General features: G+C 38.4%; 1 protein-coding gene across 3 annotated transcripts in view; it reads left to right on the top strand.

The window, feature by feature from the left end:
• Positions 1-24,678, top strand: part of dgkzb (diacylglycerol kinase, zeta b) — a 42,281-nt gene continuing 17,603 nt past the window's right edge. Inside the window, exons 1-12 of one of the 3 annotated variants that reach the window (XM_065291490.2) lie at positions 1-974; positions 17,939-18,047; positions 18,837-18,932; positions 19,115-19,192; positions 19,283-19,339; positions 19,422-19,490; positions 19,571-19,642; positions 20,424-20,540; positions 22,941-23,012; positions 23,098-23,193; positions 23,285-23,367; positions 23,451-23,511. In XM_065291490.2, coding sequence (XP_065147562.1) covers positions 775-974; positions 17,939-18,047; positions 18,837-18,932; positions 19,115-19,192; positions 19,283-19,339; positions 19,422-19,490; positions 19,571-19,642; positions 20,424-20,540; positions 22,941-23,012; positions 23,098-23,193; positions 23,285-23,367; positions 23,451-23,511 — 1,110 coding nt within the window. In that variant the 5' untranslated portion in view covers positions 1-774. Of the gene's footprint in view, positions 975-15,555; positions 16,513-17,938; positions 18,048-18,836; positions 18,933-19,114; positions 19,193-19,282; positions 19,340-19,421; positions 19,491-19,570; positions 19,643-20,423; positions 20,541-22,940; positions 23,013-23,094; positions 23,194-23,284; positions 23,368-23,450; positions 23,512-24,678 lie in introns of those variants that run through there. The other 2 variants (XM_065291489.2, XM_065291492.2) reach the window with 2 other exon arrangements.

Genomic DNA, 24,678 nt, shown 5'->3' with positions numbered 1-24,678 from the left:
AGTCTTTCCTAGTAGAAGTGTATTGCTTTTGCTGTCACAGCTGTTTCCTTCTGATGTGATTTACCATCAAATGCCCAGTTCTGATGATCTACCAATAGATGGCGACACACACCTGTCCTAACTTGGGCCAGTGAGAGGTGTACATATGGGGGAGGTGTAATGAGGGAGAGAAAACCTGTTAAAAGTGTGCATTTGAGCGTGAACAAGTCAGTCAGGCTGGCACAGCGGGAGAGGACGTAAAGACCTTGAAAACGAGACCGGCATGTGGCTACATGTCTAGAAGCCCTACACCTGTTTCTACAGGCTGTGACACTTCCTGGACTGAGTCCACACCTCTGTGACTGAAGCAAGCGTAAGTGGAGAAAGTGAAAGAGAGAGAGAGAGGGGGGGAAGCTTCTTGCCAAATAAACAGCTTTGTTGTAGTACGTGAGTTGTAAAGGAGGAAGTCAGTTGACTGCTGCACGTGGACAAGGAAAGAAGGACCTTAACTGTCAGTGCTCTAGTAGCCAGAGTTTACCACCAACTTCCTGGTGCTGTGCTTGACTGAAACGTACTTGGCTCGCCCGACTCTGTGTGTTACGCAAACCAAGGACGTTTACTTGAGAGAACGTGTTTGTTTACTACATCTCAGATGGGATTTTTAGAGAGCGGTTCTTGCTCGTTTTCTTTCACATACTCATTCTGTTGCTCGCCCAATGTGTTTGTTTGTTATGGAGACCTCATCGGACAGGGTATTTAAAGTTGTGAGAAGAGAAGCCAGGCAGGACATCTGAGATGGAGTCGTCGGATTGGCAGACGGATGGAGAGGTTGAGGAGCTCTCCGGATCTTTGGAGACTCTGCTGGATGACGAAGATCCCGTAGAAGCAGATTCCGAATCATCATCCTGTTCAGACCACTCCACATCAGCACCCGCTGTCCAAACACATCCCAACAGCGCCAAGAGCTTCTCCGGACTCAAGATCTTTGGTAGAAGGTGGGTGAAATGAGTTTGGGAACACTTGCACCAACAATAGTATTTTAAACATATGCATACAAAAAAATGCTGAAGAGCCAAAAGAAAAGTGGTTTTAATAGGTTATTTTGTACCCCATATCCTTTATTTTACATTAAACGTTCGTGACTGAAAATCTGCATGTGTGATTCGTGCATTTGCAATTTAAAACTGTGTTTTGCTTGGACCAGCCCATTGGCGAAAGATACCACCTGCTGTCCTGAGGTCACGTAATCCCTGACTGTTCAACTTCTAGGAAATCCTCGCAAAGAGAAACCCATCACAAACCTCAGTGTAACCGTTTCTCCTATTAAAACCGCTCACATTTATACAGTATGTCCAATTACATATTCCTTTCAGCATTGCCGCAGGCTATTTTTAAAAGCGCTTTGGAGTTTCATCAGGCGTCTAAATCAATCCCACGATCTCTTGCGATTTTCTGAAAATAGGCGCCTTTAATGGAGTGAAGAAGCAATTAATTGCGTGCTATAATTGCCTGATCTGTTGGGACAATCTACCTGTGCTAAACCTTTCTGACCTCATGCACCTTAACCTTGACTTTAGTGTCTATGTATAGTAAAGGTTGTATGCAAACTGGTTGTGTGTGTGAAAGAGAGTGAGGAATTAATAATTTTAGTAAATTAGAAAAATTTGATGCATGTTTTTTTCCATCTAACCACTGTTTTGTAATACAGACGATATGGATTATAGAAGTATTTGCATGCCTTAAACCTTTGCATGACTGTTTCTGTGTGGGTGTTGAATGTATGTATTGTGTGTGTATGTATTGCTTATTTTGGAGACAAAATTATTTTCAAATGTATTTATTCTTTTAGGTAGAGATCTAAATAACCTATAAAGATCTTTCTCTTTTACAACTTACATTTAAGTCTGACTTTAGTTTTTTTTTAATTGGCATGAATATGCATATCGGTTTCAGGCTCTTAAGTCCTGTGTCATGTTCTTTGCTACACCCACATTCAATCAGAACACTTTGACTTCCAAATACTTCTCCTCCCAGATTTGTAATAAAGTTTTTTTTGCACTTCTCTGCATTCAGAAGTGTCCAGTCAATTACGAACACATCATCATCATCATCATCATCATCATGTAACCCAGAACAGAAACAGATTATGGTTTAACTTTGACTCTGGAATGTTTGCAGGTTTTGCAGTTGGCTTTGATTGCGCTGCAGACAATGGAAGTTCCCTTGCTCTATTTCTGAGCATGAAAAACCAGTTTTTCCAAATGAGACTTTGAGAAGAAATTTGCCTGTGTGGCTGGGTGAGGGGCTCATTCATCCATGAAATGAGGGATGTGTTTTAGTGTCCGCTTTAGATTTACTTTTTCAGATAGCACAACAGGTGTGATTTCTAAGGCAAGCATCACTGTTATGTCTTAGGGATTTGAACAGACTCTGACTCCTGAATATTGTTCAGGTTTAAAACTCGTCCTGGACAGTATGTGTTACAGACATTAACAATTTTGACATTTGTGACGCTATTTAAAAAAAAAAAATAGACATTTTACTTTCGGGATTTTTACTACTGCAATGTGTCCAAACGGGATTTCATTGTTGTTATAATTTTTTTTTTAAGAAGAAAATATTTTTTCCACATTGCAAGAATGTTTTCATGGCATTAATGAGAGTTTCAGCGAGTGAATATTAGTACCTCAGAGGGACATATTGGTACCAGATAGTGCATATTAGTACCTCAGAGGTACATACATAGTTCCTCAGAGGTACATATTGGTACCAAAGAGTTCACATATTTCCTCAGAGGTACATATTGGTACCAAAGAGTGCATATTAGTACTTCAGAAGTACACATTGGTACCAAAGAGATCACATTTGTTCCTCAGGGGTACATATTGGTTTCAAAGAGTGCATATTAGTACATTGGATGTACATATGGGTACCAAAGAGTTCACATAGTTTCTCAGAGGTACATATTGGTACCAAAGAGTTCACATAGTTCCTCAGAGGTACATATTGGTACCAAGAGTTCACAAAATTTCTTAGAGGTACATATTGGTACCAAAGAGTGCATATTAGTACCTCAGGGGTACATATTGGTACCAAAGAGTGCATATTAGTACCTCAGATGGACATATTGGTACCAAAGAGTGCATATAGGTACCTCAGAGGAACATATTGGTACCAGAGAGTGCATATTCGTTCCTCAGGGGTACATATCGGTACCAAAGAGTGCATATTAGTGCCTTAGAGCATGGGTCTTCAACCTGGGATCCGCGGACCCCCTGGAACTGCAGAGGTTCTGCCAAATGATGCCTAACCTAAAGCTTTTTTTGCTAAAAATGTAAAATATATGTACAAAACATTACATGTCCCCTTTAAGTTGTGCACGTGCTTGGCCGTATAGACTTGAAGGTGCGCATTTAATTTAGCCAGCGGACCAAAATAAAATATCTGAAGATTATAAATGTCCCCTCAGGAAGCAGCAGTAGTGACAGAAAAGGCACCATAAAACAAGCAAATCTTGTAGTCATGTGTGTCTTTTTTTCATAATGTTATTTTAGAATCAGTGCGACATAATGTCTAATCTATATTTCTGAACCTGACGGCTATTTTAAGCGGTTTGGATTTAAAGCGCTAATTCAACAGACATATTACACATCGCGTCTGCATCATAAACTGTGACAAAACTAGGCTATCGCTTGCATTTAAAAATTAATGAAACGCCTTGATGGTGCTTTGTGCAAGATTCATAGTCAGTTTGAAATCCACCTTTCAAAAAGTCGCCCCAAAGAGATGCGCTCGGACTCGTTGCAAGTTGTAGTCTGATATGAAACTCTGCAGAAAATAAACCTGCGTTACTCAAACTCGTGACAATGATGATCCACGAGAAAGGCAATAAACCTCAGAACTATAGTGTAGCACAACCTCTATCCCCACCAGAACAGACAGTCTTTGTGCCATTCACCATGATCAGTCATCTTTATAAACTGAAAGCCCAGGTTCAGGTAAATGTGTAACATTCACAGTAAAATGAAAATGTATGAGCAAATACCTTAAAATAATATTTAAACTAAATCTACTTTAACAAACGAAAATTATGCATGTGCAACAATAGCATATTAGTGCAAAAAGAGTGCATATTAGTACCTCAGAGAGACTTATTGGTACAAAAGAGTGCATATTAGTACCTCAGAGGGACATATTGCTACCAGAGAGTGCATATTAGTTCCTCGGGACGGGGATACATATTGGTACCAAAGAGTGCATATTTGTACCTCAGAGGGACGTATTAGTACCAAAGAGTGCATATTAGTACCTTAGAGGGACATATTGGTACGATTGAGTGCATATTAGTACCTCAGATGGACTTATTGGGACCAAAGAGTGCATATTAGTACCTCAGAGAGACTTATTAGTACGGTAGAGTGCAATTTAGGACCTCAGATGGACATATTAGTAACAGAGAGTACATATTAGTACCTCAGAGAGACTTATTGGTACCAAATAGTGCATATTAGTACCTCAGAGAGACTTATTGGTACCAAAAAGTGCATATTAGTTACTAGGGGGTACATATTGGTACCAAAGAGTGCATATTAGTACCTCAGAGAGACTTATTGGTACCAAAAAGTGCATATTAGTTACTAGGGGGTACATATTGGTACCAAATAGTGCATATTAGTACCTCAGAGGGACATATTGGTACCAGAGAGTGCATATTAGTACACCGGATGTACATGTTGGTACCAAAGAATTCACATAGTTCCTTAGAGGAACATATCGGGCCAAAGAGTGCATATTAGCACCTAAGAGGGACATGTTGGTACCAAAGAGTGCATATTAGAACATCGAATATACATATTGGTACCAAAGAGTGCATATTAGTACATCACATGTACATATTTGTACCAAAGAGTTCATATTAGTACCTCAAAGGGACTTATTGGTATGCTAGAGTGCATATTAGTACCTCAGATGGACATATTAGTACCAGAGAGTGCATATTAGTACCCCAGAGAGACTTATTGGTGCCAAATAGTGCATATTAGTACCTCAGAGAGACTTATTGGTACCAGAGAGTGCATATTAGTACACCGGATGTACATGTTGGTACCAAAGAATTCACATAGTTCCTAAGAGGAACATATCGGGCCAAAGAGTGCATATTAGCACCTAAGAGGGACATGTTGGTACCAAAGAGTGCATATTAGAACATCGAATATACATATTGGTACCAAAGAGTGCATATTAGTACCTCAGAGAGACTTATTGGTACCAAATAGTGCATATTAGTACCTCAGAGGGACATATTGGTTCCAGAGAGTGCATATTAGTACACCGGATGTACATGTTGGTACCAAAGAATTCACATAGTTCCTTAGAGGAACATATCGGGCCAAAGAGTGCATATTAGCACCTAAGAGGGACATGTTGGTACCAAAGAGTGCATATTAGAACATCGAATATACATATTGGTACCAAAGAGTGCATATTCGTACATCACATGTACATGTTTGTACCAAAGAGTTCATATTAGTACCTCAGAGAGACTTATTGGTACCAAATAGTGCATATTAGTACCTCAGAGATACTTATTGGTACCAGAGAGTGCATATTAGTACACCGGATGTCCATGTTGGTACCAAAGAATTCACATAGTTCCTTAGAGGAACATATCGGGCCAAAGAGTGCATATTAGCACCTAAGAGGGACATGTTGGTACCAAAGAGTGCATATTAGAACATCGAATATACATATTGGTACCAAAGAGTGGATATTAGTACATCACATGTACATATTTGTACCAAAGAGTTCATATTAGTACCTCATAGGGACATATTGGTATGCTAGAGTGCATATTAGTACCTCAGATGGACATATTGGTTCCAGAGAGTGCATATTAGTACACCGGATGTACATGTTGGTACCAAAGAATTCACATAGTTCCTTAGAGGAACATATCGGGCCAAAGAGTGCATATTAGCACCTAAGAGGGACATGTTGGTACCAAAGAGTGCATATTAGAACGTCGAATATACATATTGCTACCAAAGGGTGCATATTAGTACATCACATGTACATATTTGTACCAAAGAGTTCACATAGTTTCTCAGAGGTACATATTGCTACCAAAGAATTCATATTAGTACATCAGAGGAACATATTGGTACCAAAGAGTGCATATTAGTACACCGGATGTACATGTTGGTACCAAATAATTCACATAGTTCCTTAGAGGAACATATCGGGACCAAAGAGTGCATATTAGCACCTTAGAGGGACATGTCGGTACCAAAGAGTGCATATTAGAACATCGAATGTACATATTGGTACCAAAGAGTACATCATAGTACATCAAATGTACATATTGGTACCAAAGAGTGCATATTAGTACCTCACGGGACATATTGTTACCAGAGAGTGCATATTAGTACCTCAGAGGTACATATTGGTACAAAAGAGATCACTTTACAAAAGAGTAGGCCTAGATATTTGATACAAAAGATTGTATATTAGTACCTAAGAGGAAGCAGCAGTAGTGACAGAAAAGGCACCATAAAACAAGCAAATCTTGTAGTCATGTGTGTCTTTTTTTCATAATGTTATTTTAGAATCAGTGCGACATAATGTCTAATCTATATTTCTGAACCTGACGGCTATTTTAAGCGGTTTGGATTTAAAGCGCTTATTCAACAGACATATTACACATCGCGTCTGCATCATAAACTGTGACAAAACTAGGCTATCGCTTGCATTTAAAAATTAATGAAACGCCTTGATGGTGCTTTGTGCAAGATTCATAGTCAGTTTGAAATCCACCTTTCAAAAAGTCGCCCCAAAGAGATGCGCTCGGACTCGTTGCAAGTTGTAGTCTGATATGAAACTCTGCAGAAAATAAACCTGCGTTACTCAAACTCGTGACAATGATGATCCACGAGAAAGGCAATAAACCTCAGAACTATAGTGTAGCACAACCTCTATCCCCACCAGAACAGACAGTCTTTGTGCCATTCACCATGATCAGTCATCTTTATAAACTGAAAGCCCAGGTTCAGGTAAATGTGTAACATTCACAGTAAAATGAAAATGTATGAGCAAATACCTTAAAATAATATTTAAACTAAATCTACTTTAACAAACGAAAATTATGCATGTGCAACAATAGCATATTAGTGCAAAAAGAGTGCATATTAGTACCTCAGAGAGACTTATTGGTACAAAAGAGTGCATATTAGTACCTCAGAGGGACATATTGCTACCAGAGAGTGCATATTAGTTCCTCGGGACGGGGATACATATTGGTACCAAAGAGTGCATATTTGTACCTCAGAGGGACGTATTAGTACCAAAGAGTGCATATTAGTACCTTAGAGGGACATATTGGTACGATTGAGTGCATATTAGTACCTCAGATGGACTTATTGGGACCAAAGAGTGCATATTAGTACCTCAGAGAGACTTATTAGTACGGTAGAGTGCAATTTAGGACCTCAGATGGACATATTAGTAACAGAGAGTACATATTAGTACCTCAGAGAGACTTATTGGTACCAAATAGTGCATATTAGTACCTCAGAGAGACTTATTGGTACCAAAAAGTGCATATTAGTTACTAGGGGGTACATATTGGTACCAAAGACTGCATATTAGTACCTCAGAGAGACTTATTGGTACCAAAAAGTGCATATTAGTTACTAGGGGGTACATATTGGTACCAAATAGTGCATATTAGTACCTCAGAGGGACATATTGGTACCAGAGAGTGCATATTAGTACACCGGATGTACATGTTGGTACCAAAGAATTCACATAGTTCCTTAGAGGAACATATCGGGCCAAAGAGTGCATATTAGCACCTAAGAGGGACATGTTGGTACCAAAGAGTGCATATTAGAACATCGAATATACATATTGGTACCAAAGAGTGCATATTAGTACATCACATGTACATATTTGTACCAAAGAGTTCATATTAGTACCTCAAAGGGACTTATTGGTATGCTAGAGTGCATATTAGTACCTCAGATGGACATATTAGTACCAGAGAGTGCATATTAGTACCCCAGAGAGACTTATTGGTGCCAAATAGTGCATATTAGTACCTCAGAGAGACTTATTGGTACCAGAGAGTGCATATTAGTACACCGGATGTACATGTTGGTACCAAAGAATTCACATAGTTCCTAAGAGGAACATATCGGGCCAAAGAGTGCATATTAGCACCTAAGAGGGACATGTTGGTACCAAAGAGTGCATATTAGAACATCGAATATACATATTGGTACCAAAGAGTGCATATTAGTACCTCAGAGAGACTTATTGGTACCAAATAGTGCATATTAGTACATCACATGTACATATTTGTACCAAAGAGTTCATATTAGTACCTCAAAGGGACATACTGGTATGCTAGAGTGCATATTAGTACCTCAGATGGACATATTAGTACCAGAGAGTGCATATTAGTACCTCAGAGAGACTTATTGGTACCAAATAGTGCATATTAGTACCTCAGAGAGACTTATTGGTACCAGAGAGTGCATATTAGTACACCGGATGTACATGTTGGTACCAAAGAATTCACATAGTTCCTAAGAGGAACATATCGGGCCAAAGAGTGCATATTAGCACCTAAGAGGGACATGTTGGTACCAAAGAGTGCATATTAGAACATCGAATATACATATTGGTACCAAAGAGTGCATATTCGTACATCACATGTACATGTTTGTACCAAAGAGTTCATATTAGTACCTCAGAGAGACTTATTGGTACCAAATAGTGCATATTAGTACCTCAGAGATACTTATTGGTACCAGAGAGTGCATATTAGTACACCGGATGTACATGTTGGTACCAAAGAATTCACATAGTTCCTTAGAGGAACATATCGGGCCAAAGAGTGCATATTAGCACCTAAGAGGGACATGTTGGTACCAAAGAGTGCATATTAGAACATCGAATATACATATTGGTACCAAAGAGTGGATATTAGTACATCACATGTACATATTTGTACCAAAGAGTTCATATTAGTACCTCATAGGGACATATTGGTATGCTAGAGTGCATATTAGTACCTCAGATGGACATATTGGTTCCAGAGGGTGCATATTAGTACACCGGATGTACATGTTGGTACCAAAGAATTCACATAGTTCCTTAGAGGAACATATCGGGCCAAAGAGTGCATATTAGCACCTAAGAGGGACATGTTGGTACCAAAGAGTGCATATTAGAACGTCGAATATACATATTGCTACCAAAGGGTGCATATTAGTACATCACATGTACATATTTGTACCAAAGAGTTCACATAGTTTCTCAGAGGTACATATTGCTACCAAAGAATTCATATTAGTACATCAGAGGAACATATTGGTACCAAAGAGTGCATATTAGTACACCGGATGTACATGTTGGTACCAAATAATTCACATAGTTCCTTAGAGGAACATATCGGGACCAAAGAGTGCATATTAGCACCTTAGAGGGACATGTCGGTACCAAAGAGTGCATATTAGAACATCGAATGTACATATTGGTACCAAAGAGTACATCATAGTACATCAAATGTACATATTGGTACCAAAGAGTGCATATTAGTACCTCACGGGACATATTGTTACCAGAGAGTGCATATTAGTACCTCAGAGGTACATATTGGTACAAAAGAGATCACTTTACAAAAGAGTAGGCCTAGATATTTGATACAAAAGATTGTATATTAGTACCTAAGAGGAACATATTAGTAGGTACCAAATCTGTACCTAAATGGTACATACTAGGACCTGTTAAGGGGTTCCGCCTCATTGACAGCTTTGGGCCATTGTTCTCTGATAGTGTATGACAAGGCTTTGCTTTCTTTTGACAATATATAGTTATGCATCTTTCCCATCTTCGTGATTTATGTGAAACCAGTCAAAAACCTGTGCGTAGGGTTCACCCATTGTCCATCCCTCTATCCACAAGTAACATATAAACCCCATCCATCCTGGTGTGTGTGTGATGCGTGCTCCACCTTTTCTACATGCTGATGAATCACCTGTTGATGTGTGTAATATGAGAATGCCATACAAGGTTTGGACATCTGAGGGATGTGTATCAGCACGGTACAGACAGTTCTGACCGGATTCCACCGAAAGTTCAGCACCTAACCTAAGCACTTTTTCTTAATTGTTTTTGTCAGGTTGTAGGTAGACGTAGGTTTCATTGAGCACCTGGTGCCCCATGTCCCAGTTCGTATGACTTCATTTGCATGGCTGCACTGTTCCGCCCCGTAGAGAAACAGGCCCATTTCTGTAGCTATCTTTATCATCACGTTTTGTGCTATGGCTAAGTATGGATCAGGGCCAGAGTCTCTGGGTGAATTTCCAAAGATCTCTATGTGGTTGTATAAAAAAATATGTGGTTTTCCTTGGAGCTCTTCGGGTACCAGGATGCACCCCGCCATTTACAGGAACAGGCTGTTGGCGAGATTAAGAGGAATTAAAAGGAAATGATGTCATGTACCGAAATAGACGGGCATCTCAAATATGCTCTAAAAATAACTCAAGCAATGCTGCCGTGCCAAAAATAGAAACAACAAACATTCAGCCCATAGATTCTTTGTCTTTTCATGAATAGCTCACTAAGTTTAGATTGAGTGCGTAAAGACTTTGTAACTGTGAATCGATGTGGTGTAGGAAGGACAATCATAGGAACTGATTAGTTTTGCAGAACTTAGATGACAAAATACGTTCATCCTGTGACCGTCCATGGCCTGGAGCAATTTCGTGTCACATTTCTCCAGATATTTATAGCACACTGCTTAAGTCACATTGCTGTTTTTCTTCATTTTTGTGGCTGTTGATATTTTTGTTGACCTGTGTGAAGCTGGGCTGCCCCGAGGTGGGACTAATTCACGAGTTGAGCATTTTTTATCCAGCAGGTGGTGATATAGTCTAGGCTTTTCCTGTCTAATGCTGTCTGATAAATCACATTTCTAATCCAGAATACATTTTTCATCTTATTATTTATGTGACATTACATAACTATATATACTTCATATAAACTAATGTCATCCAAATGACATTTAAGTCTTTCATATTAAAGACTTATTGTATTCCTTGTAATGCACTGTCGCTTGGATAAAAGCGTCTGCCAAAGCATAAATATATATAAATAATAAATATATCATATTAAAAAGTAAAATGCTGTACATCTAAAAATGAATATTTTAAAATTCCCCTATAATTTATACATCTTTATTGCATTCCCAGATGTATATGACTTCCTTTTTCAGCTGAATACGAACAAATAATGTAATATAAAAATGCCATCATGTTATTTTCCAACGCTGTAAAAAGCACATCCATCCATGAATTAATTGGATTAATAAATGTCTTCCGATAGCAAAATGAGACACATTTTAAGCATATTAAGCAAGCAATATGTTGCATATCAATTGAAACATACCGATACAGTACATTCAAATCTGGCAACATGTTGATAATGTCGAATCTCACTGGTTCTTGCATGTCTTGTAAGTTGTTGTCATATGCATGTTTTGCCATGTCATATTTAGGTCAACTATTCTTTTAACGTTTAAATATGTGATAAAAGATCCTTAAAGGTTGTAGTTTAAATCCGGCATGAGTTACTGAAGTATAACCATTTTCGGAGTCGTTGACTTTATCGCTTTTAAAGGGAGTTCGTTTTTTTATATTGTACTGGAAAAGTAACTGAGTGCAAATGAGTTAATTATTACACTGCAAAAAATTATTTTCAAGAAAAAAAATTCTTAGTATTTTTGTCTTGTTTTCAATAAAAATATCAATTCTTAAATTAAGATGCTTTTTCTTGCCAATGGGATAAGCTAATTTTTCTTGAATTTTTCTTGAATTTAGTTTGCTTACCCCATTGGCAGATTTTTTTGCTTGTTTTATGCACAAAATTACTTAAATTTTATATTTTTGGTCTAAAAACTAGACTTACCGGTATTTTCTTGGGTCGTTTTGCTCATCAAGAAAAAGCATCTTAATTTAAGAATTTTTAGATATTTTTTACAGAAAACAAGACAAAAATACTAAGAATTTTTTTTCTTGAAAATCATTTTTTTTGCAGTGTACCACAAAGCTGTGTTTCTTTTACACCATTGTTTATATCAAATCCAATCTTATTCTCAAGTTTACCATTCCAGCTATCAGATTTGGTTGCCATGATGCTGCACTTCTTGAAAACAGCCAGTCAGGTCTCTCTCCCATCCCTTAAAAGACGATAATTACTTCCACATAGTCTCCAGTTGTGTGCGCATCCGTCACCCGCGGCAGAACAAGGGGTGCAATCAAGTGATCCCATTGGCGCTGTGTATTTAAAGCTAGACTGATAAAAGACAAACCCCTAGTGTAACAAAACGGCAACGTTATAGGTTACTAAATTAATATTCAAGCACATTTATGTAGCCCGTGTTCTCTCACCTGATCCATAATGCAACAGTGCCAAGGCCTTGAAATGTAAATGACTTGCATTGTGCTTTGAGGTGGAGTGGTGTCACCGTGTCGTCATATTAGGGATGTGAATAAACATAACAGATGTACAGGAACAGTAATGTTCCCACATCTTTACGATAGGCTTTACAATGCTTTAAAATCATAAACCTGTTGCCGCTCTGATGGGAACAAGCGCACAGATCGTCTTCACAGCTGTGGGTGTTTGGTGCCAGAATTGGGGCTGTTTTTCATGAGCAATATGCATAACGGTCTGTTCAAATGCAGAAGCAGGTTTGCACAATGCTTATGAGGAAAATAATTATCAAAGCCATTAGATGCACCTGATGTCAACCACATGCACCAACCGAATATTGAATAGGGTGATGTAGGAAGTGATAACAGGCATGAGATGTTTTCTGCTGTTGTGTGTCTTGCACACGCGAGCGTTAAGCTGATAATTGGTCGTTATTTTAAACCAGAGCCTTCGATGAGCCCTGTTTCCCCTCCTGCCGGCTGTATCCTGCACAGTCAATGCTTCTTCTCTCTGTGATGTGTGCCACTGGTGTCCTGGTGGGCTGTGTGTTTGTGTGATAGTGGGGCTTCTCCTCCTGCAGGCGTGAGGTTGTGCTCATCTCTGATTTCTGTGTGTGTGTGTGTGTGTGTGGGGGGGGGGGGGGGGGGGTTGTGTCACGCTCACCTGTTCGTCTTTTGGACTCCCTCTATCAATTTGAGCAGGCGCTCGGGGATGCAGCTCATCTCTCAGGTCGTATAATGTCTTTCTGTTGAATGTTTGTTAATAGGAAATGAGCTTTAGAAGTTATATTACACAGGTACATTTGGCATTGAGTTTAGATCAGTTGCGGTTCCTGGTAGTGTTTGTGAGTACGGATCATCTTGTAAATGCATAAAGCTTTGAGTAACGCAAATGTGTGACCCTGTGTGAGTAATCGAGGTTAAAGTCTCATAATTTAGAAAGAGTAAACTTTGTAATATTTAATGCTAGCTTACTAGTGTATTTCATTTGTAAGTATATAAAAAAATGGCACCAATATCAAGGCCGTAATCACATCTTAAACATTGGGTTTATATATATTAGGGCTGTCAAAAGATTAATCGCGATTAATCACATACAAAATAAAAGTTTATTTTTGCTTAATATATGTGTGTGTGCACTTTGTGTAATTATTTTGAGTATATAAATACACAAACATGCATGTATGTATTTAAGAAACATTTACAGTAATATATATATGTTTATATATTTAGATTTTTATATAGTTTATTTTATATATAAATGTAAAAATATATACATAAATAACATGTTTTTTTTAATTTCTTAAATGTATTTGTGTATTTTATATACATAATAATTACACACAATACACACACAAATATATTACGCAAACACAAACTTTTATTTTGTATTATTTTGTATGCGATTAATCACGATTAATCTTTTGACAGCCCAAATAAATAAATAAATATATAAATGACTAAATGTAAATGTAAACAAAGTTTTTGATTATTGGGGGGCATGCCACCCCTCAATGTCTATATTGGTTATGCACCTGACTGAATATACAGATAAGATGTTAAATAACTACTTATTTATTCAAACAATTTTACAATCGTTTTTGCTAATTTACAATAAAACTACTTATATATGTATACTTTATATTATATTACACAAAGCATGTTACAATCATTTTTGAGAAATTACAATAAAATTAAAATGTGTTATAAATATTTTAAAAAGCATTAAACTCAGTGTGTCAGGTGTTTGTAGATTTTGGTAGACTTTCAAAAATCATAGTTGTGACTTTTATTTTTAATGAGATCCTTTGTGTATCTTATAAATGTTGTCTTATAAATGTCTCTCAGGTATTTTTTGCTTGCTGCAGATTAAAAGACTTTTTAACTTTGCTGTTTAATTAAGTCTGTGGTTGAGTAAACACACAGAAGCGTTGATCTTTAGATAACCAGAACAAACACAATCACGGGATCTTAAAAGGTTTATTAGAAGCTAATTTTACACAGGCTATTGGTTTTAGTGGTTTAGTTCTAAATGACCCATTTTATTACTAGTAATGACCCAGACTGTAATAAGTCTTCCTAACCTGACCAGTGAACAAGAACGATTCTTTCCATAGAGACAAGAAAAGTTTGTCAGTGTTAAACAGTTATTTATTTTGCGGGAAGGTGACCAGATTTTTTTAAGTGAATGTGAGGACATTTTCTAGTTCAATGGTCAAGATATCATTAAAATCAAAACCTTAAAGACAAAACCTTTTTGAATCTTTTCATCTTTTTATTGTTATGGGTTTGTGAACACCTAAAAAAACATCTAGTCACCTTATTTTGCACTAAAATAGTTTTTACTGTAATGCTGTTCACTTTATGTGAAATGCAAGTATCATTCCTTGCTGAGAATTTTGTCTAGGTCATGGCTGTCTCTAAATGAGATCGGGACTAGTTACGTTTCCATAATTAGTACAGGCAGGCCCTGGTAAAGGGTCAGAAAAAGCCCTTATAATCTGTCCCAGTCATCCCTGTGTGATTATCAGGACACCCGTGAGCCGAGCAAAGGTTCATTTCCTTGAGTGCCCTGCATGTCATTGGGTGTGTGTTTATGTGTTCACAGTGCACGCTAGTAGACATCTGACGTTAGCAGTACTAACATGATTTGGAAGGCAAATTTGCGTAGTGTAAACGCCTGGAAAATACAGAAAGCGAGTGGCTTGGAAGCACATTCATGGCTTTCTGTTGAATATATATATATATATATATATATATATATATATATATATATATAATTGTGTTTTGAATTCTGGTGTGCACAGCTTTAGCTACAGTTAAACTAAGATAGACCAGCAAAACGTCTATATTGGTTTAAACTGGTCTTTTTAGAAGGGTTGTAAAGAGTGTTGTTCCTCTGTTGTGTATCTGTTTTTTTAGAAATGTGTGAATGATCTAGATTTGTGATCATCGCTTATCAAAGTTTTTAATGGTTTAAGTCTCGATCAAAAAGGATCAGTGCAAGATTTTAACAGATTCGATTTCATTGAAGTCGTTGATCTGAAATGTGTGAATCATACTTACAGGCAAAATTTTCAACCAACAGCCTCAGCGGAAAATTAAAAAAAGCCAACATGGACACTTTTTTCAGACGTCATTTCAAGAGAAAAGATGTTGGAGTAGTGGTGCACGATGGACCCGAACCCTGCCGCCACAGAAGGCCGAGCATTGCGGTGCCAACAAGCCGTGCTCGGCGCCGCTCCAGCGTAGGGCTTCCGTCGACCGCGCTGTCCCATCGCCGCCGCTCGAGCGTCCAGCTTCAGTCGTTACCTCGAACTGCATCGTCACTAAAGACCAATGGCAGGCGGAGATCCAGTACCACCACGCCGAAGGCCAATCCACGCTTCGCCGTACGGCGAAAGAAGGTAGGCAAACTCCGCAACATTGACACTCACCTCCTGGGTCCATCCATGCTGCTGGCCAGCCTGATCCAGATGACCGAAGAGGAAGAAGAGGATGAGGATGCTCGCACTGCACTGCCAGGACAGGTGGAGCTCAAGGGAAGCACCCCGAAGTTCAGAAGCCACACAGACGTGCTCTCGGAGGGGGATAGTGACAGCGAAGAATCCAGCGAAGACTCGGACGACAGCCGGCGCACAGACCCGTTCGAAGAGCTCCCGGAGGAGGCCGACATATCGGATTTGGAGATCAAAGAGTCCGGCATCTTGTGCCAGCAGGACTGCCTTCCTCTGGCTGCGGTGGCGGAGCGGGTCCAGGCCCACCCGCTGATACGAGTTCCACGCTGCCTTCGGAGGAATTCGTCGCATTACGGGCACGCGGAGACGGCCCCGCATGGCCGCTACTGCCGCAGCAGCCAGAGGAGGCGCCGCAGACGGGTTTCCACCATCTCTAAAGCAGGAAGCCCTTGGCCGGGGAGAGGCCTGCCGCTACCAAACCGAAGAAGCTCCACCTGCTACAGGGGTCAGGGGGCTCTCAATCCTCTCCTAGAGGCTTATTACGACCCCAGGCTGGAGTCTTGGAGCGGATTCCTGTCGTACGTAAAACTTTCATTTTTTGTAGTCACTGTTTCGTCTTGCCAGATTGGATGGAAATGGTGTACGACACCATAGAATTTATATTTTCATAATAAACAAACAAAATAAATGAATCAAAAAAGTAGTGGACTGCATCTGGTTTAACTTTTCTTACCTAATAGGTGCTATTAGGTTGCTAGTATGTACCGAACCATACATGCTCCTACTTGCATGCATTTTTGATATTACAATTATATCTTGTAGTATATTTGCATCAAGGTCATTTCTTTGAAGTGGATATCCATAGTCATTTCTCATGTGAGTAAAAATTTAGAGATCAGGCAGTTGTAACACTTTTTTACCACATTGACCTTCTCATTCTCCATCCCGTGGATACGAGCTCCATGGCGCTGGCTCATTAGCACAGCTGCTAGCGTAGCGGGGTAACGTGACTCATCGTTGCTACTGAACGCCCGGTGGGCTTCCCATCAACAGGTTGCTAAGCTTCACTGATTTGCTCGGTAGGGATTAGGACACAAAGGTCAAAAGGGAGCACGTTTTTCATTACAAAAGCTTTACAAAAAACCTTGGAAACGCCCCGCCCGAAGCTACCTGACAATCTTTGCCTTTACAAACGTGTTGCCTGTGTGCTCGCATTTGGTTTTGTTTATTTGTTGTGGCAACGTGTACAAGTTGAGACAACATCTGTATTCTCCCCTGTTTGTTGTTGTACTGTAACATGAAGCACAAAGAGATGATCTCATTTGATTTATTGTACGTTTGGATTGAAATGAAGTGAATTTAAAATATATTTCGGTACACTTTAAAATAAAAGTTTAATCAACTTTCTTGACTAGTGAGAAGTTTAGCTTAAGTTATTTCAACTTTATTTCGCAACTCTTCAATAGTCAAGAAAGTTGAAATATATTGTAAATAAAAGTTGATTAAACTTAACATTTAAGTGCAACAAGGAGTTGTTTTACAGTGTAGTTAGGTTTGATTTCATTGTTTCTTTTGTTTAGCAAGATTTCATGTTCTGCATCCGACAGATTGTGAAATATATCATGAAAATCTCCAGTTTTTGTTTAAAAGAGAGGTTTTTATAGAATATGGAAAATAGATGTCAGGCAGAAAAGCCCAGAGATCTGTAAGCCGTGCTTTTTATTGCTCAGTGTGGGTGGCTGGTGAAAAAAGTATTATTGATTGATATGGGCATAAAACTCACACATTCAAAATATGCCCTAAAGGCCTTCTGGGTAAATTTATGGAAACCAAGGAATACAATTTAAAATTAATAATTATTTTACACCTGTTATACAATCTCTGCCCTTTGTATTCCTCAAACTTCTACGCACATATTTTATTTATAAATGATATTTTATTTTGAAAAACTGATGAGCACAGCTTAGTCTGTTTAATTTTTTTTTTTGATTGTGTGTCTTTCAGGAAAGCCATCGCCAAAACGGGCGTGCAACAAAACCCTGCCCAGTCTAGTAGCTCTTTACCTGCCAAAAGTGAACCCCAGAAAGAGATCTGCAGCAGCGTCGACTGGACCGTGAGTTGTCTTTCACATACATAAAGGCATAGTTCATCCAAAAAAGACAATTCTGGCATTATTTACTTGTTACAAACCAGTTTAAATTGAATGAAGATATTTATAAACAAGCAGGGAGCACCATTGACTCCCATAGTAGGAAAAAATACTATGAAAGTCAAGGGTGCTAAAAAACTGTTTGGTTACAAACATCGCCTTTAAATGGACACTCCACTTTTGTTGAAAATATACTTATTTTCTAGCTGCCCTACAGTTAAACATTTGATTTTTTACAGTTTTGAAATCCATTCAGCTGATCTGGTCTGGTGCTAGCACTTTTAGCATAGCTTAGCACAATCAATTGAATCTGATTAGACCATAAGCATCGCACAAAAATATATAAACAACTTTAAATTTTCTGTCAGTCTTAGTACACAATGTAACTACAGAAGAGTCACGTTTTAAATAGTTTTAAAATATTAAATATCTTTGGTTATTTATTTGCCCGATGCTAATGGTCTAATCAGATTGTGCTAAGCTATGCTAAAAGTGGTAGCGCCAGACCCCGGGATCAGTTGAATGAATTTCAAAACGGTAAAAATCAAACGTTTAACTCTAGGGGAGCTGTAAAATGAGCATATTTACAACAAAAGTGGAATGTCCCTTTAATAATGTATATCTGTCCATCTTTTATTTGTGCTTTGTTGTTATAAATTTAATTGCCCATTTTGTGTAAATTCCCAGTTGCAATAATTTCCTGTTATTCTCCTGTAACTTCTGTGCTCTTTACTGGTAAATTATCATCTACAGGAAGATGCCCAGTATGGCCAACACGTGTGGTTTGAGACCAGTCCAACTGGAGACTTCTGTTATGTTGGGGAGACTTACTGCTTTGCAAAGTCGCTGGTAAATATGTAGATATACTATACACAATATTTTGATGTGAAATATCCTCGAATATCAATGTATTTCAGACAAGCCAGTGTCTTATAGTTTCATCCATTTATGAGAATCCTGCATGAGAGCTCCCCCTACTGTTTAAATATTGCAGGCACATTACATTTTTGTTTCATTTGTTTGTTTCTCAGCAAAAGTCTCTTCCTCGACACAAATGTGCAGCTTGTAAAATAGCAGTCCACACCGATTGCATGGATCAACTGGAGAAGGTTGGAAATATGATGTTAAACTCACATTGATATAATATGTTAAATGTCTTATGCGCAAATAAAAATTTTATTAAACTGTTTTATACACAGATTAACTTTAGGTGTAAACCATCATTTCGAGATCCAGGGATGAGAAACGTCAGAGAGGTAAAACAGCATCTGTAAAGTTTGTGTGTGTGTGTGTGTGTGTTAAATTGCATCACCAAATGAAGTCGTTTTTTGTTTTAAGGCACCAAACATGAAGCATCACTGGGTCCACAGAAGACGACAAGACGGAAAATGTCGACACTGTGGAAAGGTTTTTCATCGGTCTAACATTTATAAAAATGTGAAATGTATAATGATTAAAAAATTATTTATAATGTCCTCTCTCCTCAGGGTTTTCATCAGAAATTCTCTTTCCAAAATAAAGATATTGTGGCCATCAGCTGCTCGTGGTGCAAGCAGGCGGTAAGTTTGCATGATAATTAATATAAAACTGACGTCAGATCAGTGTTACTTTATATTTACATTACATTACATTTATGCATTAGGCACACGCTTTATCCAAAGCAACTTACAGTGCATTACAAGGCAGTGGCGACTCGTGACTGCTTTTCTGAGGGGTGCAAATTCAAAACAGGTGTTCGTAGTGTCACGTGTGTTGCCTATATTTTCAAAATATGTGTTTGTTGCGTCATGTAAACTATGTGCATCATGTGTTTTGTCAAAATAAGTGCCTGCTGCACACGCGTCAAAACCGTTTATGAAAAAAGAGACGCTCACGTTCACAAAATATACGCAAGACACCCCTTTAACAGTAAACTCTGATTACACATGAGATTATGCGAGTATCTGGCAAACGCGGGCGTCTCTTTTATCATAAACCCTTTAGACACATCTGCAGCAGCAGGCACTTATTTTGACAAGACACGTGATACACATTCACTCGACGTACCGAACACATATTATGAAATGACGAACCACATACATGACGGAACTTCACATCGTGCGCCCTTGACAAAAGAAGTCACGGGCTGCCACTGTTACAAGGTATACGTTTATATGATTATTGTTTCAACCCAGGATGTTTTTTGCACTGCTATCACAGTGCTCTACCGCTGAGCTATACAGGAATGGGTAAAAAATAGTTGTGAAATAGTTTGAGAAAAATAAAAAAACTTTGATAATACAAACATTTATAAAACACAAACAAATGTCAATAATAACGCACTTTCTGATCATCTTACAGTACCACAACAAGGTGAACTGCTTCTTGCTGTCGAAAATCGAAGAGCCGTGTCCCCTCGGAGCTCACGCGGCCGTGATCATTCCTCCAACCTGGATCGTCAGAGTCCGCAGACATCAGGTACGCATCCAGAAGACTATGGCTGTAAGCTTAGGCAGGTGACTCATGGCCGGCCCGAGGCATAAGGGAACTAAGCGGCTGATTGGGGCCCCGCACCCAATATTTTTTTTACAAATTAAATAACGTAAACAAGTAATATAAATGAATGAATGAATACGAATGAATAAATGAATAATTCAAGACAAAAACAATCTGATCTGCTGTGTGTCTGCAGTGCTAGCATTTGAGTCATGCGCAATATAGACACCTCGCGTGCATTGACAATTCGAATTGCGCCGGCGTGCAAGTGCGCATAACTGTAATAAATGATAAGCCATGTCACAAAAAAGTATGTATCCCTCTGGTGGCGCGTTTAAGTGCACTCAGTAGTGCACACATGGAGAAACGCGTTTCAGAAAGCAAGCAAACATAAAATCTTTCTGTTCTTGACAGGGCACATACAAACAAAATTATCTCCACACAGTATTCTTTTTCCAATAAAAACATTTGTTTATGTCTTAGGTTTATGTATAGATTAGGCAGAAACCAGGTCCGTGCTTCTCTTAAAGAGACAGTAACCTCAATTAACCTACTTAAGTCTTTGTCATTAATGTTAATCAAACAATCCAAGACATACAAATCACTTCTGTAGCTCTAAAAAATAATAATTATATTTAATTAATACAATAAAGACAGTGTTATGATGCATTTGATTTGATTTCTGTACCTAATGCTAATTTTAACCCTTACTTAATGTGCAACTTTGTTTTTTTATAAATGTTTGTAATTTCTTTATTTAAAAAAAAAAAATTGTTGAGTGGGAGGCCCCCAAACAAATTCAGCTTAGGGCCCCTAAGAGGTTTGTTGCCTTGCTGCCTTATCGGCGGCATAAAGGCAGCTCCAGGAAATGCATTCGGACAACCTTCATAGGCAGCGTAATGGAATTCTGTTTGAAATATAAACAGAGAGCGCCTTAGTGATAACGAATCCCATATTTGAAAACTGCAATAGTAATTTCTCGCTAGAAACGCATTTAACTCATTCACCGCCTGCCTTTTTGAGAAAAGTTGCCCACCTGCATTTTTGTGATTTTAACAAAAGTTTCACAAAATTCCTTGCAGGAAAAATTATCTTCTATAAATATATAAACATACAAATTATATCCAAATAAAGAACACACCTTCTGCTTTCAAACAAACAATAAACAAACAAACAAACAAACAAAATGGGGAAAAAACGTTTCATTATAAATTTACTTTTTCCACTTAATGTAACTACTGAAATATGGATATTTCTCTTCAAAAATACAACATTTTGAGCAAAAAGCTTAAAAAATTGCGTTTTTTTAAAGGAATTTATGTTAGAGATCAGACTCAGAATGACTATCAAACATAAAGGCAGTTAAAATAAATCATTAAATCTTTTTAACTTCCGTTTTTGATAAATTCGGTTTGGCGCCATCTAGTGGATAAAAGCGGTATTACACTTTCTCTTTGAAATTCGTCCAGAAAGGCACATTTATTAGTTAAATATTAACTCATAATTGACGAGATAACTCGTCAATGGCGGTGAATGAGTTAAAAGGTGTGAAAACTTTATTTACACTCAATTTGTGCTCCAGCCGCTTTCTTGTCCACCATTTTATTCTTTCGAACTTAACCAGGCTCGACCAATCACATTCCCCCTGCATGCACACACATAGAATTGTGGGACAAGATAATGAGACAGGAAGTAAAGCAAACATTGGATTTGGACGTGCCATGATCCCTTGAGCTTTCGACATACAAATCACAAATCAAATGCTCCCTGAAACACCTATCTGTTTATTTATATTGTTTACCACATTTTTACAATAACAACAAAGTCAATAAAATATGTAATGGAATATTGAACTAGCATTGTTAAACAAAATAAGGTCTTCTTTTAAAAACACCTTCATTAAAGTAAGCACCGTTTGCTAAGATTACAAATATTTACCAACTTCACGGGGCATCACCTAAGCACCTAAGTTTTTTTTGTTGTTGTTTACTTAAATTTATTTTTAACCACAGCGAGGAACATAAATTCAGTCAAATGTGTCCAAACTTGACTTGCACTTCACATGTTGACTGTACAACCTAGTTTACATATTTGTCTTACACAAGCTGTCTTCACAAGCTTTACTTAAAAAATTTTGTGTGTGTGTAATGGTGCTGTGTACATTTTTAAATACTGAGTTTGTTTCATTTATTGATCTGTAAACAAAATAAACCTTGTATATTTTATACTTGGCCAAAGGTACATAGGTTTGCACAATGTTTAAAAAAAACGTTTTACTGCTTAAACCGGCTGATGTGCTGTTAACTGCATTCCTGAGCTCGAGTATAAACACTGCAATGTCTGCACGCGTGTCTATAACCCTTCCTGTCTCTCTGTCCACAGGCGTCCTTAAAAAACAGTAAGAGAAAAAAGAAGACATCTTTAAAAAGCAAGACCTGCAAAAAACCCACAGAGGTAACTACAACCCTCCTGTACCATCCATCTTTAATACCTACTCTGGTGTTTACGTAAACAATGATGAGGTATCCGCATTCAGCAGGACGGCAAATGGAAACACTTTGTCGTGAAGCCGATCCCTTCCCAGCTCGCCAAACCTCTGCTGGTGTTCGTCAATCCAAAAAGTGGAGGAAACCAGGTCAGTGACTCACGTCAGGTGTCCTGATATGGATGAGAGCTTCACGCTACACACCATCAACTTTATAACAGCTTTTCTTTTCTTCATTAAGGGAACCAAAATTATGCGCTCTTTCATGTGGTACCTGAACCCTCGGCAGGTGTTTGACCTCACTCAGGGCGGCCCCAAAGATGGGTAAGACTAGACATGTCTTTCTTTCCTCTATGTTCACAAAGTGCTTTGGTTTATGGTGTGTTTTCCTCTTTTTGTGTTTTAAGGTTAGAAATGTACAGCAAAGTGCCCAATCTGCGTATCCTGGTTTGTGGAGGAGATGGAACGGTTCGTTGCAACACATATTAAATGGCCTGGGGGTTTAAATGTTATAAAAGAGCTTTTGGTTATAGGCGCATTTCTAATCTTCTGAATGTTCCAGTGAGCACTGTTGGGGCCGTAATACAGAAGTGGAAAGACAAACATTTCACCATAAATTTGCCTCGACCAGGTGCTCCTCGCAAGATTTCTGACAGAGGAGTGAAAAGAATAATAAAGAGGAGCTGTCCAAGAGCCAAGCACCACTTGTGGAGAGCTTCAAAAAGACTTGCAATTATTAGGTACTGTTGTCTCAAAGAAAACAGTCAGTAATGCACTCCACCACCATGGCCTGTATGCACGCTCACCACGCTCAAGACTCCACTGCTGAAACAAAAGCATGTTGAAGCTCATTTAAAGTTTGGAAATACTGGGAGAATATAGTGTGGTCAGATGAGAGCAAAATTGAACTGTTTTGAAGCCGTTTGGAGGAAATATGGCACTGCACATCACCATAAAAACATCATACCAACAGTGAGGTTTGGATGTGGGGACATCATGGTGTGGAGCTGCTTTTCAGCAAAATATTGGTACTGGCAAACTTCACATAATTGAAGGGCACATTTATGGTGAAATGATTGTCTAACAGTGCTCACTGGAACATTCAGAAGCTTAGAAATGCGCCTATAACAGGGGGCTGGATTACCTTTTAATTACCGATAGTTTTCAGCTGTTGTCTTGGCTTTCCATGCCTTTTTGCAACTCCCTTTCTTCATGTGTTCAATATTTTTTCCCTCAGTAATTTCACAATAATACACATAACTTAATTTCTGACCCTATTTGTTTTGGTTGTATGTACGACTTACTTTGGTTGTTACCAACATCTGGAAATTGAAATGAAAATTTCATTAGAAATATATTTACTGAGAAAAATGGTGACGTGTTCAATAGAGGGTATACACGTGACGTCACCTTTGGCGGAAGCGACTGCGGTTATGCCCATAGATATGTATAAAGGCTAGATGTCTCGCCCTCGCTGCTGGCCGTTGAGTGAAACGTCCGCATTTTGGCGGCCATCTTACCACAGGGCGCTCGCTCACTCATACCATTAAGTTTTAACGATGCAGGTACTTTTAAATGACCATAACTTGCTTAATTTTTTACCGATTTTCAAATGGTTTGGTTTGTCATAAACGT

This window comes from Paramisgurnus dabryanus, chromosome 23 (assembly GCF_030506205.2).
Source record: "Paramisgurnus dabryanus chromosome 23, PD_genome_1.1, whole genome shotgun sequence".
In the NCBI taxonomy this organism is placed as follows: domain Eukaryota; kingdom Metazoa; phylum Chordata; class Actinopteri; order Cypriniformes; family Cobitidae; genus Paramisgurnus; species Paramisgurnus dabryanus.
The sequence above is the reverse complement of the archived record's forward strand: the minus strand, read 5'-3'. Positions and strand labels throughout refer to the sequence as shown.